A 16871-nucleotide genomic window follows, 5' to 3' on the forward strand; every position below is an offset into this window, starting at 1 on the left:
GAGTCGCAGGATTTATCGTCCGGTCCCAGAAGTTATCCGTTGGCGCAGGAGCACTGAACGTTTCCCGAAGCCAAGTTACAGAAGTGCTCACAGCCGCCATTTTTATTCTCACACAGCTCGGGGATAACTGCAGCGATAAAGGAAGCAGTGTTAGCATCACTAGCATCAGTTTTAAAGGAAGCAGTGTTAGCATCACTAGCATCAGTTTAAAGGAAGCGTGTTAGCATCACTAGCATCAGATTTAAAGGAAGCAGTGTTAGCATCACTAGCATCAGTTTAAAGGAAGCAGTGTTAGCATCACTAGCATCAGTTTAAGGAGGAAGCAGTGTTAGCATCATAGCATCAGTTTAAAGGAAGCAGTGTTAGCATCACTAGCATCAGTTTAAAGGAATCAGTGTTAGCATCACTAGCATCAGTTTAAGGAAGCAGTGTTAGCATCACTAGCATCAGTTTAAAGGAAGCAGTGTTAGCATCACTAGCATCAGTTTAAAGGAAGAGTGTTAGCATCACTAGCATCAGTTTAGAGGAAGCAGTGTTAGCATCACTAGCATCAGTTTAGAGGAAGCAGTGTTAGCATCATTAGTATCAGTTTTAGAGGAAGCAGTGTTAGCATCACTAGCATCAGTTTAGAGGAAGCAGTGTTAGCATCATTAGCATCAGTTTAAGGAAGCAGTGTTAGTGTTAGCATCACTAGCATCAGTTTAGAGAAGCAGTGTTAGCATCATTAGTTCAGTTTAAAAGAAGCAGTGTTAGCATCACTAGCATCATTAGCATAAGTTTAGAGGAAGCAGTGTTAGCATCATTAGCATCAGTTTAGAGGAAGCAGTGTTAGCATCATTAGTATCAGTTTAGAGGAAGCAGTGTTAGCATCACTAGCATCAGTTTAGAGGAAGCAGTGTTAGCATCACTAGCATCAGTTTAAAGGAAGCAGTGTTAGCATCATTAGTATCAGTTTAGAGGAAGCAGTGTTAGCATCACTAGCATCAGTTTAGAGGAAGCAGTGTTAGCATCACTAGCATCAGTCTAAAGGAAGCAGTGTTAGCATCACTAGCATCAGTTTAGAGGAAGCAGTGTGTTAGCATCACTAGCATCAGTTTAGGGAAGCAGTGTTAGCATCATTAGCATCAGTTTAGAGGAAGCAGTGTTAGCATCACTAGCATCAGTTTAGAGGAAGCAGTGTTAGCATCATTAGCATCAGTTTAGAGGAAGCAGTGTTAGCATCACTAGCATCAGTTTAGAGAAGCAGTGTTAGCATCATTAGTATCAGTTTAAAAGAAGCAGTGTTAGCATCACTAGCATCATTAGCATAAGTTTAGAGGAAGCAGTGTTAGCATCATTAGCATCAGTTTAGAGGAAGCAGTGTTAGCATCATTAGCATAAGTTTAGAGGAAGCAGTGTTAGCATCACTAGCATCAGTTTAGAGAAGCAGTGTTAGCATCATTAGTATCAGTTTAAAAGAAGCAGTGTTAGCATCATTAGCATAAGTTTAAAGGAAGCAGTGTTAGCAACATTAGCATCAGTTTGGGAGAAGCGGTGTTAGCATCACTAGCACATCAGTTTGGAGGAAGCAGTGTTAGCATCAGTTTAAAGGAAGCAGTGTTAGCATCAGTTTAAAGGAAGCATGTTAGCATCAGTTTAAAGGAAGCAGTGTTAGCATCACTAGCATCAGTTTAGAGGAAGCAGTGTTAGCATCACTAGCATCAGTTTAGAGGAAGCAGTGTTAGCATCAGTTTAAAGGAAGCAGTGTTAGCATCACTAGCATCAGTTTAGAGGAAGCAGTGTTAGCATCACTAGCATCAGTTTAAAGGAATCAGTGTTAGCATCACTAGCATCAGTTTAGAGGAAGCAGCTGTTAGCATCAGTTTAAGGAAGCAGTTAGCATCACTAGCATCAGTTTAAAGGAAGCAGTGTTAGCATCACTAGCATCAGTTTAGAGGAAGCAGTGTTAGCATCAGTTTAAAGGAAGCAGTTAGCATCACTAGCATCAGTTTAAATGAAGCAGTGTTAGCATCACTAGCATCAGTTTAAAAGAAGCAGTGTTAGCAACATTAGCATCAGTTTGGAGGAAGCAGTGTTAGCATCACTAGCATCAGTTTGGAGGAAGCAGTGTTAGCATCACTAGCATCAGTTTAAGGAAGCAGTGTTAGCATCACTAGCATCAGTTTAAAGGAAGCAGTGTTAGCATCAGTTTAAAGGAAGCAGTGTTAGCATCACTAGCCATCAGTTTGGAGGAAGCAGTGTTAGCAATCACTAGCATCAGTTTAAAGGAAGCAGTGTTAGCATCACTAGCATCAGTTTAAAGGAAGCCGTGTTAGCACTATTAGCATCAGTTTAGAGGAAGCAGTGTTAGCATTCACTCGCATCAGTTTTAAAAGAAGCAGTGTTAGCAACATTAGCATCAGTTTGGAGGAAGCAGTGTTAGCATCACTAGCATCAGTTTGGAGGAAGCAGTGTTAGCATCACTAGCATCAGTTTAAGGAAGCAGTGTTAGCATCACTAGCATCAGTTTAAAGGAAGCAGTGTAGCATCAGTTTAAAGGAAGCAGTGTTAGCATCACTAGCATCAGTTTGGAGGAAGCAGTGTTAGTATCACTAGCATCAGTTTAAAGGAAGCAGTGTTAGCATCACTAGCATCAGTTTAAAGGAAGCAGTGTTAGCACTATTAGCATCAGTTTAGAGGAAGCAGTGTTAGCAACATTAGCATCAGGTTTAGAGGAAGCAGTGTTAGCAACATTAGCATCAGTTTAGAGGAAGCAGTGTTAGCATCAGTTTAAAGGAAGCAGTGTTAGCATCACTAGCATCAGTTTAGAGGAAGCAGTGTTAGCATCATTAGCATCAGTTTAGAGGAAGCAGTGTTAGCATCACTAGCATCAGTAGCATCAGTTTAGAGGAAGCAGTGTTAGCATCATTAGCATCAGTTTAAAGGAAGCAGTGTTAGCATCAGTTTAAAGGAAGCAGTGTTAGCATCACTAGCATCAGTTTAAAGGAAGCAGTGTTAGCATCAGTTTAAAGGAAGCAGTGTTAGCATCACTAGCATCAGTTTGGAGGAAGCAGTGTTAGCATCAGTTTAAAGGAAGCAGTGTTAGCATCATTAGCATCAGTTTGGAGGAAGCAGTGTTCGCATCAGTTTAGAGGAAGCAGTGTTAGCATCACTAGCATCAGTTTAAAGGAAGCAGTGTTAGCATCACTAGCATCAGTCTAAAGGAAGCAGTGTTAGCATCACTAGCATCAGTTTAAAGGAAGCAGTGTTAGCATCACTAGCATCAGTTTAAAGGAAGCAGTGTTAGCATCACTAGCATCAGTCTAAAGGAAGCAGTGTTAGCATCACTAGCATCAGTTTAAAGGAAGCAGTGTTTAGCATCACTAGCATCAGTTTAAAGGAAGCAGTGTTAGCATCACTAGCATCAGTTTAAAGGAAGCAGTGTTAGCATCATTAGCATCAGTCTTAAAGGAAGCAGTGTTAGCATCACTAGCATCAGTTTAAAGGAAGCAGTGTTAGCATCACTAGCATCAGTCTAAAGGAAGCAGTGTTAGCATCACTAGCATCACTAGCATCAGTCTAAAGGAAGCAGTGTTAGCATCAGTCTAAAGGAAGCAGTGTTAGCATCACTAGCATCAGTTTAAAGGAAGCAGTGTTAGCATCACTAGCATCAGTTTAAAGGAAGCAGTGTTAGCATCACTAGCATCAGTCTAAAGGAAGCAGTGTTAGCATCACTAGCATCAGTCTAAGGAAGCAGTGTTAGCATCACTAGCATCAGTCTAAGGAAGCAGTGTTAGCATCAGTCTAAAGGAAGCAGTGTTAGCATCACTAGCATCAGTCTAAAGGAAGCAGTGTTAGCATCACTAGCATCAGTCTAAAGGAAGCAGTGTTAGCATCACTAGCATCAGTCTCGAAGGCGGTGATGTGTTTGGTGTGTGTTGATGTGTGTGTTGATGTGTTTTGCGGTCCGTACCGATCTCACAGTTGAAGCCCTGGTACCCGTCTTTGCAGTAGCACGTGTAGCTGCCGATCCCATCCTTACACACTCCGTTGTGAGCGCAGGGCACCGACAGGCAGGCGTCGCCATCTGAACAACAACGACGACAACAACAACAACTCAGTTCCTGCTTTCTTTGGTACATTTCCTGCTTCACACATATTGAAAGGTTGATGTTAAAAAGAACCAGACGGTGCTATAGGTAGAGTAAGTAACAAAGGTCTCACCAACGTATTTGGCCCAGAATTCATTCTGAAAACAATAAAACAGAGAATTAAATATTTCAACTCAAACCATGAAAAATAGCTAATGAAGGTTTTTGGGACTTTTTTCAAGACATTTTCGTATCAATATCTGAACCTGGTGACTTTGAATAACATGTTGAATGTTTGCTGATTCCTAAGAAGCTGTACCGCCAACAAGCGACCCACAGCGTTGGCTGCCCCTGAGAGTGAATCAGATCTCCGAAGTGTTCGTGGAGTTTGAGTTTCAGGCGATATTCACCGTTTTGTCTGCGTTCTCGAAGATCTCCCGCGCCTCCTCCCAGTTGCAGCGCTCCTCGTAGCACTCCCGCTCCATGTTGCCCTGCTTCATTTCCTCCAGGAAGCTGTTGGCTCGTCTCCGGCGGCTCAGGAGCTGCCGCGCCGAGTCGCCGTCCAGAAACACTGAAACACAAACATCGGTACGTCTCTGGAAAACACTCGAATCACAATTCAATCACGTTAGAGTAAACTGGGTCATCATGTTAGCCACGTTAGCTTTGTTAGCTTTGTGTTAGCCACGTTAGCTTTGTTAGCTTTGTGTTAGCCACGTTAGCCAAAATGACACCTTACGCTTTATTTTTGAAAATGATTCCATGTAACCAGTTAGCGTTTCTACAAGAGCTTTTTGTAATAACTCTTAAAACCTTTCACATTTCCACTCAAGACCCTTTAGTAGACACTCCCAATGAGAAGCATTTTAGAGAAACAGGCGCCACACCTCGATGTTTCAACGTGTAAACCGAAAGTCCCAGCAACCACCAACTGGACGCCAAAAAGCAACATCGCCCATCTTCGTAGCTCTAATCTAACTGGTAATAAAACCTTAAAATGACCCGAAAATGGAAATAATTTCAGCCCTTCTGTTCTGAACTCAACTCAGCACACTGGACGGGGTCAAGGGTCAACACACCTCCCCCTTCTCACCTGGATTATGTAATGAGCCCGTAATATGTAAATGAGGTACCTTGGTGAGCGTCGATCAGCTGCAGCAGCAGGACGCCGAGCGTCAGCCGGAGAACACAAACAGACGTCAACATGGCGCCGCGACCACGGAGAATAAAACCTGAGAGAGAAGAGAGGAAGTAATGGAGGAGGGAAGGAGGGAGGAGAGAGGGAGGAGGGAGGGAGGAGGGCAACGACCTGAGGGAGTGTTTACATTCATTCAGGTTTAAACTCAGCTGAGGTCAGCGTGTGTTTGCAGACTGGAAACTACAGCATGTCAGGCTGTCAAAGTAAAGCGCTATTGCAATACATTTAAAAATTGTGGTTAATTTCATTTATATCGTTTTTAAATATTGAAAAAAGTTAAACATTTGTTAAAATATGTTTTAATAGTTTTTTCAATATTTAACTCATTTTTATCATTTATATATAATTAATTATTTATTCTATAATCCATAACTAAATGTATCATGTATTTACTTATAACTATCCATATTGATATATTCAGTAATATTTGTTATATATTTAAATATGTATCCCATGATTAATACTACTTTTATAAAAATGCTAAAGTCAATAATGTATAAAATCCACTATAAGATGTTAAAAATAAGGACTGTTGGACAAATGATCCGTCGCTTCAGAAACTTTATTCAGCTTCGAATCATCGACATCGATACAGACCAAAACCGCTTTGTTACGACGGGACAGAAGAGGGTTGGAGCGACAAGTGGTAACCGTCAACAAGTGGTAACCGTCAACAAGTCACGTAACGTCAACAAGTGGTAACCGTCAACAAGTGGTAACCGTCAACAAGTCACGTAACCGTCAACAAGTGGTAACCGTCAACAAGTCACGTAACGTCAACAAGTGGTAACCGTCAACAAGTCACGTAACCGTCAACAAGTGGTAACCGTCAACAAGTCACGTAACCGTCAACAAGTCACGTAACCGTCAACAAGTCACGTAACCGTCAACAAGTCACGTAACCGTCAACAAGTCACGTAACCGTCAACAAGTCGAAGAACAAGTGGTAACTGTCAACAGAGCAAAATGACCCCCTAAAACCCGTGGATAATGGTTTAACCCGGTTTCTGCTGCATCGCGTCGAGGTGCTTCCCGATGGGCGGGGTCTCGGGGGGGGGGTTCTTCATGGTCTCCTCCACCCACTCCACGAAGTTGGCCATCTTGGCGTACACCCCGTAATACCCGCGGTGCTGGCAGCCCCGCCCCCACCCCACCACGCCGGACAGGAAGTGGGTGTGTCCGTACAGTGTGACCAGCGGTGCCCCGTCGTCGCCACGGCAACCGTCCGCCTGTCCCTGCAGGTACCCTGCGCACAGCATGTTGTCCGTGAAGTTGAACCCGGAGCGTCGGGAACACTCAGCGTTCGGCAGGATGGGAACGTTCATGGTGCGGAGGAGGGGGGAGGGTGGGGCGGGGGGGGCAGAGGGGGCGTTACCCCCCACGGTGCGCCCCCCCCACCCCGACACCACGTGGTATCGAACCGGCAGCAGCTCCCGTTCGGCGAAGCTTCGAGTCGGCAGGCAGACGGGAACGACTCGAGGACTCGGAGTCACCGGGAGGCGGAGCCTAAGCAACGCCACGTCACCGTCACCTGACAACGCCACGTAACCAGGGTACGGGATCGCCATGAAGACAGACGTGTGCTGCTCCGTGCCCTCGAACACGTCAAGGTTGTGTTCACCTGGGGGCCGAGACACAACGTAGATTTACAAACAACAACAACATTTAAAACAACATTATTATAGGCCGTATCTCAGGCCGTATCTCCTCTCTCCTCGGGAGCCGAGGAGAGAGGAGTCGAGGAGGGGAACCGAGGAGAGAGGAGTCGAGGAGGGGAGCCGAGGAGAGAGGAGGGGAACCGAGGAGAGAAGGGGAGTCGAGGAGGGGAGCCGAGGAGAGAGGAGGGGAGGAGGGGAACCGAGGAAAGAGGAGTCGAGGAGGGGAGCCGAGGAGAGAAGGGGAGTCGAGGAGGGGAGCCGAGGAGAGAAGGGGAGTCGAGGAGGGGAGCCGAGGAGAGAAGGGGAGTCGAGGAGGGGAACCGAGGAGAGAGGAGGGGAGTCCAGGAGGGGAACCGAGGAGAGAGGAGTCGAGGAGGGGAACCGAGGAGAGAGGAGTCGAGGAGGGGAACCGAGGAGAGAGGAGTCGAGGAGAGGAGCCGAGGAGAGAGGAGTCGAGGAGGGGAACCGAGGAGAGAGGAGTCGAGGAGGGGAGCCGAGGAGAGAGGAGGGGAACCGAGGAGAGAAGGGGAGTCGAGGAGAGAGGAGGGGAGTCCAGGAGGGGAACCGAGGAGAGAGGAGTCGAGGAGGGGAACCGAGGAGAGAGGAGTCGAGGAGGGGAGCCGAGGAGAGAGGAGGGGAACCGAGGAGAGAAGGGGAGCCGAGGAGAGAGGAGGGGAGTCGAGGAGGGGAACCGAGCCCTAATTATTATTATTATTTACAAACAACAACATTGAAAACAGCATTAACAACATATAGAGATATAGAACGTCTTTATAGAAAAGGTATTTATTCTGAACAAAGCGCTGACTGGTTACCTGCCACCACGGTGAGGTTCTGCCCGCTGTTGTTGCCATGGATACAGTGTGCCGCGGTGACCACCCATTGGCTGTTCACCAGAACTCCTCCACAGTGGCTCTCTCCGTTCAACTGGACCAGAACCTGAGGAGAGATGAAGCTCTTCAGTTCCTGACAGGCAGCTGGACCCATGTGTCTGGAGTCATCACATCCGGAGCATCGGCTAGTTCCTGTCTCTCTCCATAGAGGCTGCATCATCATGGTGATCACATGGCTATCATCTCATTCGGAGTTTTTAAAAAAATCTCAAAATTCTGACTTTTCGGAATTTCTCAAAATCGTTTTTCTCAAAATTCGGACTTTTTTTCTCAAAATCAAAAAATTCGGACTTTTTTTCTCAAAATCAAAAAATTCGGACTTTTTTTCTCAGAATTCGGACTTTGAAGGCTGCTCGCGAGCTGAACTCAATGCTACTCTCACGTTGGAAGAGGACATTCAGGATGAACAGCTGTATATGAAGCCTTCAGCCTGTAGGGGGCGCTGGTCTCTGTTTACCTGCCAGGGACAGTCTCCGGGGGGGCACTGTCTCCCCCCCACCAGCCGGGTCTGACCCACTGAACTCTGATCTGGGACCAGTTCCTTCGGAGGAACCTGACCACAGGGGAACTCCACTGGAACAGAAACACAGAAGATATCGGTCAGAAAAGTTGGAATGATTTGAGAACATGTTGAATATCAAAACGTACATTTTATAAACAATAATCACAACATAAATATTATTATTATATTTCATCATTTTAATTATTTATCATGTATTTACTTTATACTAACCATATTGATTATTCTTTAATATGTATATAATTATTTATTCCATAATTAATAATACTTTTATAATTGTACCCGGTCCCAGATCCATCATTTGTTATTTAACAACAGGAAGTACTTTTAATTTCTCATCGTAACTTCTATTTCTATCAATCCAGACTCTGCTGCCCCCTGCTGTTTACGGACGTCACTGCACCTTCAGAAATGCTACACTAAGGTAGGTGTAACACTCAGTAAATATATACGTATCTCTCTCACCCTGAGCGACGCAGCTCCGCCCGTCCTCCCCCAGCTTGTATCCGTCGGCGCAGAAGCACGTACGATGTTCGGTTGATCCGTCGCAGAACTGTTCGCAGTGTCCGTTCTGATAGAGACACTTCAGCGCGTCTTCTATCACTGCGGGGGGGGATACACATTAATGTATACTACCAATAAAATAACAATATATAAAGTCGGGTAGGTAGGTAGCTAAAAACGTGTTCTTTAGGAGAACTTTACGAAACAAAGTCGGTAGCTTTAGTCTTCACGATTTATCTCGTATTTATTAATTGCGGTTTTGTGACTTCCTGTTTATTTGTCAGTGTACCCGTCTGGCAGTACTGTCCCTCGAAGCCCTCGCTGCAGTAACATGTGTACGAATCTTCCATGTAGACGCACGTCCCGTTGTTACGACACGGGTTCACCAGGCAGGGGTCGCGACCTGCGGACAGAAAACATCGCAATAAATATGGTTATGATGTAACTCTGAGAGGAGGTGGACGAACAGACTCTGATCTCTCCAGCGGATCAATAAGTCTGATTTATTCTGCTGGTTCAAGAAGTGCAAACCACCTGAAGGACAGAGAAATACTCACGTTCGTACGTCAGCCAGAATTGTTTCTGCAACGATAAAAACACATTTTATTAAACTGACCATAATAAAGACTTTTTCCATCTGTTTCCACACCAGAGAACTACAAAACACACAAGAACTACAAAACACACAAAGACTACAAAACACACAGAGAACTACAAAACACACAAGAACTACAAAACACACAAGAACTACAAAACACACAAGAACTACAAAACACACAAAAACTACAAAACACACAAAAACTACAAAATTAGACTCAAAACTACCAAGAAGAGGATCGTAAATAACCAGAATCAAAGCGTAGCAAAATAATTACAACAAACATATTTCTCTGTTTAACAAAGAACGACTTCATTACGGCAAATGAACTACTTCTACGTCTCACCGTCATGTCCTCGTCCTCGAACACCTCCCTCGCCTCCTCGTAGGAACAGATTTCCTCGATGCACTCTCGCTCCAGGTTTCCCTGTTTCAGCTCCTCCAGGAAGCCTCTGTTGGCTCGACGCCATCTTTGAAGCACGATGTTCGCCTGCTGCCTCTCCAAAAACACTATTAAACATATTATTACATCCTGTCAGGACCTGCTGCCTCTCCAAAAACACTATTAAACATATTATTACATCCTGTCAGGACCTGCTGCCTCTCCAAAAACACTATTAAACATATTATTACATCCTGTCAGGACCTGCTGCCTCTCAACGAACACTATTAAACATATTATTATTACATCCTGTCAGGACCTGCTGCCTCTCAACGAACACTATTAAACATATTATTACATCCTGTCAGGACCTGCTGCCTCTCCAAAAACACTATTAAACATATTATTATTACATCCTGTCAGGACCTGCTGCCTCTCCAAAAACACTATTAAACATATTATTACATCCTGTCAGGACCTGCTGCCTCTCCAAAAACACTATTAAACATATTAATATTACATCCTGTCAGGACCTGCTGCCTCTCCAAAAACACTATTAAACATATTATTATTACATCCTGTCAGGACCTGCTGCCTCTCCAAAAACACTATTAAACATATTATTATTACATCCTGTCAGGACCTGCTGCCTCTCCAAAAACACTATTAAACATATTAATATTACATCCTGTCAGGACCTGCTGCCTCTCCAAAAACACTATTAAACATATTAATATTACATCCTGTCAGGACCTGCTGCCTCTCCAAAAACACTATTAAACATATTATTACATCCTGTCAGGACCTGCTGCCTCTCCAAAAACACTATTAAACATATTATTACATCCTGTCAGGACCTGCTGCCTCTCCAAAAATACTATTAAACATATTATTATTACATCCTGTCAGGACCTGCTGCCTCTCCAAAAATACTATTAAACATATTATTATTACATCCTGTCAGGACCTGCTGCCTCTCCAAAAACACTATTAAACATATTATTATTACATCCTGTCAGGACCTGCTGCCTCTCCAAAAACACTATTAAACATATTAATATTACATCCTGTCAGGACCTGCTGCCTCTCCAAAAACACTATTAAACATATTAATATTACATCCTGTCAGGACCTGCTGCCTCTCCAAAAACACTAGTAAACATATTATTATTACATCCTGTCAGGACCTGCTGCCTCTCCAAAAACACTATTAAACATATTATTACATCCTGTCAGGACCTGCCGCCTCTCCAAAAACACTAGTAAACATATTATTATTACATCCTGTCAGGACCTGCTGCCTCTCCAAAAACACTATTAAACATATTATTATTACATCCTGTCAGGACCTGCTGCCTCTCCAAAAACACTATTAAACATATTATTACATCCTGTCAGGACCTGCTGCCTCTCCAAAAACACTATTAAACATATTAATATTACATCCTGTCAGGACCTGCTGCCTCTCCAAAAACACTATTAAACATATTATTATTACATCCTGTCAGGACCTGCTGCCTCTCCAAAAACACTATTAAACATATTATTATTACATCCTGTCAGGACCTGCTGCCTCTCCAAAAACACTATTAAACATATATATACATCCTGTCAGGACCTGCTGCCTCTCCAAAAACACTATTAAACATATTAATATTACATCCTGTCAGGACCTGCTGCCTCTCCAAAAACACTATTAAACATATTATTATTACATCCTGTCAGGACCTGCTGCCTCTCCAAAAACACTATTAAACATATTATATTACATCCTGTCAGGACCTGCTGCCTCTCCAAAAACACTATTAAACATATTAATATTACATCCTGTCAGGACCTGCTGCCTCTCCTAAAACACTATTAAACATATTATATTACATCCTGTCAGGACCTGCTGCCTCTCCAAAAACACTATTAAACATATTATATTACATCCTGTCAGGACCTGCTGCCTCTCCAAAAACACTATTAAACATATTATATTACATCCTGTCAGGACCTGCTGCCTCTCCAAAACACTATTAAACATATTATTATTACATCCTGTCAGGACCTGCTGCCTCTCCAAAAACACTATTAAACATATTATATTACATCCTGTCAGGACCTGCTGCCTCTCCAAAAACACTATTAAACATATTATATTACATCCTGTCAGGACCTGCTGCCTCTCCAAAAACACTATTAAACATATTATTACATCCTGTCAGGACCTGCTGCCTCTCCAAAAACACTATTAAACATATTATTACATCCTGTCAGGACCTGCTGCCTCTCCAAAAACACTATTAAACATATTATTATTACATCCTGTCAGGACCTGCTGCCTCTCCAAAAACACTATTAAACAAATATATTACATCCTGTCAGGACCTGCTGCCTCTCCAAAAACACTATTAAACATATTAATATTACATCCTGTCAGGACCTGCTGCCTCTCCAAAAACACTATTAAACATATTATTATTACATCCTGTCAGGACCTGCTGCCTCTCCAAAAACACTATTAAACATATTATTACATCCTGTCAGGACCTGCGCCTCTCCAAAAACACTATTAAACATATTATATTACATCCTGTCAGGACCTGCTGCCCTCTCCAAAAAACACTATTAAACATATTATTATTACATCCTGTCAGGACCTGCTGCCTCTCCAAAAACACTATTAAACATATTTATTACATCCTGTCAGGACCTGCTGCCTCTCCAAAAACACTATTAAACATATTAATATTACATCCTGTCAGGACCTGCTGCCTCTCCAAAAACACTATTAAACATATTATTATTACATCCTGTCAGGACCTGCTGCCTCTCCAAAAACACTATTAAACATATTATTATTACATCCTGTCAGGACCTGCTGCCTCTCCAAAAACACTATTAAACATATTATATTACATCCTGTCAGGACCTGCTGCCTCTCCAAAAACACTATTAAACATATTATATTACATCCTGTCAGGACCTGCTGCCTCTCCAAAAACACTATTAAACATATTATTACATCCTGTCAGGACCTGCTGCCTCTCCAAAAACACTATTAAACATATTATTACATCCTGTCAGGACCTGCTGCCTCTCCAAAAACACTATTAAACATATTATTATTACATCCTGTCAGGACCTGCTGCCTCTCCAAAAACACTATTAAACATATTAATATTACATCCTGTCAGGACCTGCTGCCTCTCCAAAAACACTATTAAACATATTATTACATCCTGTCAGGACCTGCTGCCTCTCCAAAAACACTATTAAACATATTATTACATCCTGTCAGGACCTGCTGCCTCTCCAAAAACACTATTAAACATATTATTATTACATCCTGTCAGGACCTGCTTGCCTCTCCAAAAACACTATTAAACATATTATTATTACATCCTGTCAGGACCTGCTGCCTCTCCAAAAACACTATTAAACATATTAATATTACATCCTGTCAGGACCTGCTGCCTCTCCAAAAACACTATTAAACATATTAATATTACATCCTGTCAGGACCTGCTGCCTCTCCAAAAACACTAGTAAACATATTATTATTACATCCTGTCAGGACCTGCTGCCTCTCCAAAAACACTATTAAACATATTATTACATCCTGTCAGGACCTGCCGCCTCTCCAAAAACACTAGTAAACATATTATTATTACATCCTGTCAGGACCTGCTGCCTCTCCAAAAACACTATTAAACATATTATTATTACATCCTGTCAGGACCTGCTGCCTCTCCAAAAACACTATTAAACATATTATTATTACATCCTGTCAGGACCTGCTGCCTCTCCAAAAACACTATTAAACATATTATTACATCCTGTCAGGACCTGCTGCCTCTCCAAAAACACTATTAAACATATTATATTACATCCTGTCAGGACCTGCTGCCTCTCCAAAACACTATTAAACATATTATTATACATCCTGTCAGGACCTGCTGCCTCTCCAAAAACACTATTAAACATATTAATATTACATCCTGTCAGGACCTGCTGCCTCTCCAAAAACACTATTAAACATATTAATATTACATCCTGTCAGGACCTGCTGCCTCTCCAAAAATACTATTAAACATATTATTATTACATCCTGTCAGGACCTGCTGCCTCTCCAAAAACACTATTAAACATATTATTATTACATCCTGTCAGGACCTGCTGCCTCTCCAAAAACACTATTAAACATATTAATATTACATCCTGTCAGGACCTGCTGCCTCTCCAAAAACACTATTAAACATATTAATATTACATCCTGTCAGGACCTGCCGCCTCTCCAAAAACACTAGTAAACATATTATTATTACATCCTGTCAGGACCTGCTGCCTCTCCAAAAACACTATTAAACATATTATTACATCCTGTCAGGACCTGCTGCCTCTCCAAAAACACTATTAAACATATTATTACATCCTGTCAGGACCTGCTGCCTCTCCAAAAACACTATTAAACATATTATTACATCCTGTCAGGACCTGCTGCCTCTCCAAAAACACTATTAAACATATTATTACATCCTGTCAGGACCTGCTGCCTCTCCAAAAAACACTATTAAACATATTATTATTACATCCTGTCAGGACCTGCTGCCTCTCCAAAAACACTATTAAACATATTATTATTACATCCTGTCAGGACCTGCTGCCTCTCCAAAAACACTATTAAACATATTATTACATCCTGTCAGGACCTGCTGCCTCTCCAAAAACACTATTAAACATATTATTACATCCTGTCAGGACCTGCTGCCTCTCCAAAAACACTATTAAACATATTATTACATCCTGTCAGGACCTGCTGCCTCTCCAAAAACACTATTAAACATATTAATATTAGGCGGTGGTGGCGAAGTCGATAGGGACTTGGCTTGGCAACTGGAAGGTCACCAGTTCAAGTCCCGGAAAGACCAAGTGCTACCGAGGTGTCCCTGAGCAAGGCACCGTTCCCTACACTGCTCCCCGGGTGCCGTACATAATGGCAGCTCACTGCTCCTAACACTAGGATGGGTCAAATGCAGAGAAACCGTTTCGTTACATGGTACCTGTACCGTGTAATGACAATAAGTTGAATCTATCTATCTATCTATCTATCTATTCATATTACATCCTGTCAGGACCTGCTGCCTCTCCAAAAACACTATTAAACATATTATTATTACATCCTGTCAGGACCTGCTGCCTCTCAACGAACACTACAGAACATTATATTATTATTAACTACTGGAAACACCTGGAAATAGCTGTTTACCATCAGGTTAGCATCAGGTTAGCATCAGGTTAGCATCAGGTTAGCATCAGGTTAGCATCATAGAAGATTACTGAACGCTCCTCTGAGCCTCTGATGAAAGTTACGGCTAATATCTTCTGTTGGGAAGTCACCAAAAGTAGTTCACTGAAGCGACACCACCAGAAAGAGACTCGAAACATTCAAAATACGAAAAGAAAAGGATTTTAAAATAGAGACATCCTTAAAGCTAACAAAAAAAACAGAAAACTACAAAAAAACGGAAAACTACAAAAAAACAGAAAACTACAAAAAAACGGAAAACTACAAAAAAACGGAAAACTACAAAAAAAACTGAAAAATACCAAAAAAACGGAAAACTACAAAAAAACGGAAAACTACAAAAAAACGGGAAAAAACGGAAAACTAAAAAAACGGAAAACTACAAAAAAACTGAAAACTACAAAAAAACTGAAAAATACCAAAAAAACGGAAAACTACAAAAACGAAAAAACGGAAAACTACAAAAAAACGGGAAAAAACGGAAAACTACAAAAAAAACGGAAAACTACAAAAAAACTGAAAAATACCAAAAAAACGGAAAACTACAAAAAAACAAAACTACAAAAAAACGGAAAACTACAAAAAAACAAAACTACAAAAAAACGGAAAACTACAAAAAAACAAAACTACAAAAAAACGGAAAACTACAAAAAAACAAAACTACAAAAAGAAGCAACAAAAATTAAAACAACCGTGAAAGAGATGAACATGTAATATAAAAAACAACTGCAATAAAGAAACATAAAATTAGCAAATAGACGTCTGTTAAAATACTAAGAGATGCAGAACTACCAAAACAACTGAAAAAAGGTCAGTTGTTTTTTTACGTTGACATACAGCTAAAATGCTAACATGCTAACACCACATCTATGTGTTACTGTCTGTCATGCTAACAACATGCTAACCTCCCCTCTGTATGTACCTGCCTGTCATGCTAACATGCTAACATCCCGTCTGTATGTACCTGCCTGTCATGCTAACATGCTAACATCCCGTCTGTATGTACCTGCCTGTCATGCTAACATCCCGTCTGTATGTACCTGCCTGTCATGCTAACATCCCGTCTGTAGGTACCTGCCTGTCATGCTAACATGCTAACATCCCGTCTGTAGGTACCTGCCTGTCATGCTAACATGCTAACATCCCGTCTGTAGGTACCTGCCTGTCGTGCTAACATCCCGTCTGTAGGTACCTGCCTGTCGTGCTAACATGCTAACATCCCGTCTGTAGGTACCTGCCTGTCATGCTAACATGCTAACATCCCATCTGTATGTACCTGCCTGTCATGCTAACATGCTAACATCCCGTCTGTAGGTACCTGCCTGTCGTGCTAAGATGCTAACATCCTGTCTGTATGTACCTGCCTGTCATGCTAACATGCTACGGTGTGTTTCCTGTTTACCTGCAGCCTGAGAGAGGCCGATCAGCAGAAAGCAGACGCTCCTCTCAAACATCGTGATGTGTTTACTGTCTCCTCTAAACCCCGACTAAAGAGCTTTTATCTCCACCAGGTCAGTGAACACACCTCCACCTGACCTTTGACCCTTTGCTATCTGCCGAAAACTCTGATGAAGTCTGATTTCTATAAATGCTATATACATGTAATGTATTATTATTATTTAAACTCATGTATTTATTTAGGATTAATTCCAGCTCCATGTGGTACACGTATCAGCAGCAGCACTACACGTATAAGTACACAAACTATAGAGTATTTTCTGCAGTAAAAGTACATATTTTCTACAGGAATGATGA

General features: G+C 42.0%; 2 protein-coding genes across 2 annotated transcripts in view; both read right to left on the reverse strand.

The window, feature by feature from the left end:
• The window catches only part of f10 (coagulation factor X), a 12971-nt gene extending 7658 nt beyond the window's left edge, over positions 1–5313 (reverse strand). Inside the window, 5 exon segments of the mRNA XM_034079551.2 lie at positions 1–127; positions 3953–4066; positions 4204–4228; positions 4481–4641; positions 5204–5313. The exon segment at positions 1–127 is cut by the window's left edge and continues 2 nt beyond it. Coding sequence (XP_033935442.1) covers positions 1–127; positions 3953–4066; positions 4204–4228; positions 4481–4641; positions 5204–5276 — 500 coding nt within the window. The 5' untranslated portion in view covers positions 5277–5313.
• A 499-nt stretch (positions 5314–5812) lies between these two features.
• f7i (coagulation factor VIIi) lies at positions 5813–16616 on the reverse strand. Its single transcript, XM_034079555.2, has 8 exons — positions 16519–16616; positions 9788–9951; positions 9401–9425; positions 9133–9246; positions 8805–8942; positions 8277–8392; positions 7742–7865; positions 5813–6889 (listed from the first exon to the last, which is right to left on the reverse strand). The coding sequence occupies exons 1-8, from the start codon at positions 16568–16570 to the stop codon at positions 6264–6266; spliced, it is 1359 nt and encodes a 452-aa protein (XP_033935446.1). The 5' UTR covers positions 16571–16616; the 3' UTR covers positions 5813–6263.
• Positions 16617–16871: the final 255 nt, after the last annotated feature.

Source organism: Pseudochaenichthys georgianus, unplaced genomic scaffold, assembly GCF_902827115.2.
Source record: "Pseudochaenichthys georgianus unplaced genomic scaffold, fPseGeo1.2 scaffold_651_arrow_ctg1, whole genome shotgun sequence".
NCBI classification, from domain to species: Eukaryota; Metazoa; Chordata; class Actinopteri; order Perciformes; family Channichthyidae; genus Pseudochaenichthys; species Pseudochaenichthys georgianus.

Excerpts from the sequence above, each read along its gene's own strand:
- f7i (XM_034079555.2), bottom strand. The coding sequence starts at position 16,570 with ATGTTTGAGAGGAGCGTCTGCTTTCTGCTGATCGGCCTCTCTCAGGCT. Across the intron at positions 9,247-9,400 it reads ATTCTGGCTGACGTACGAAC|GTCGCGACCCCTGCCTGGTG; the intron begins GTGAGTATTTCT and ends TTCTGTCCGCAG. Across the intron at positions 6,890-7,741 it reads GAACCTCACCGTGGTGGCAG|GTGAACACAACCTTGACGTG; the intron begins GTAACCAGTCAG and ends CTCGGCCCCCAG.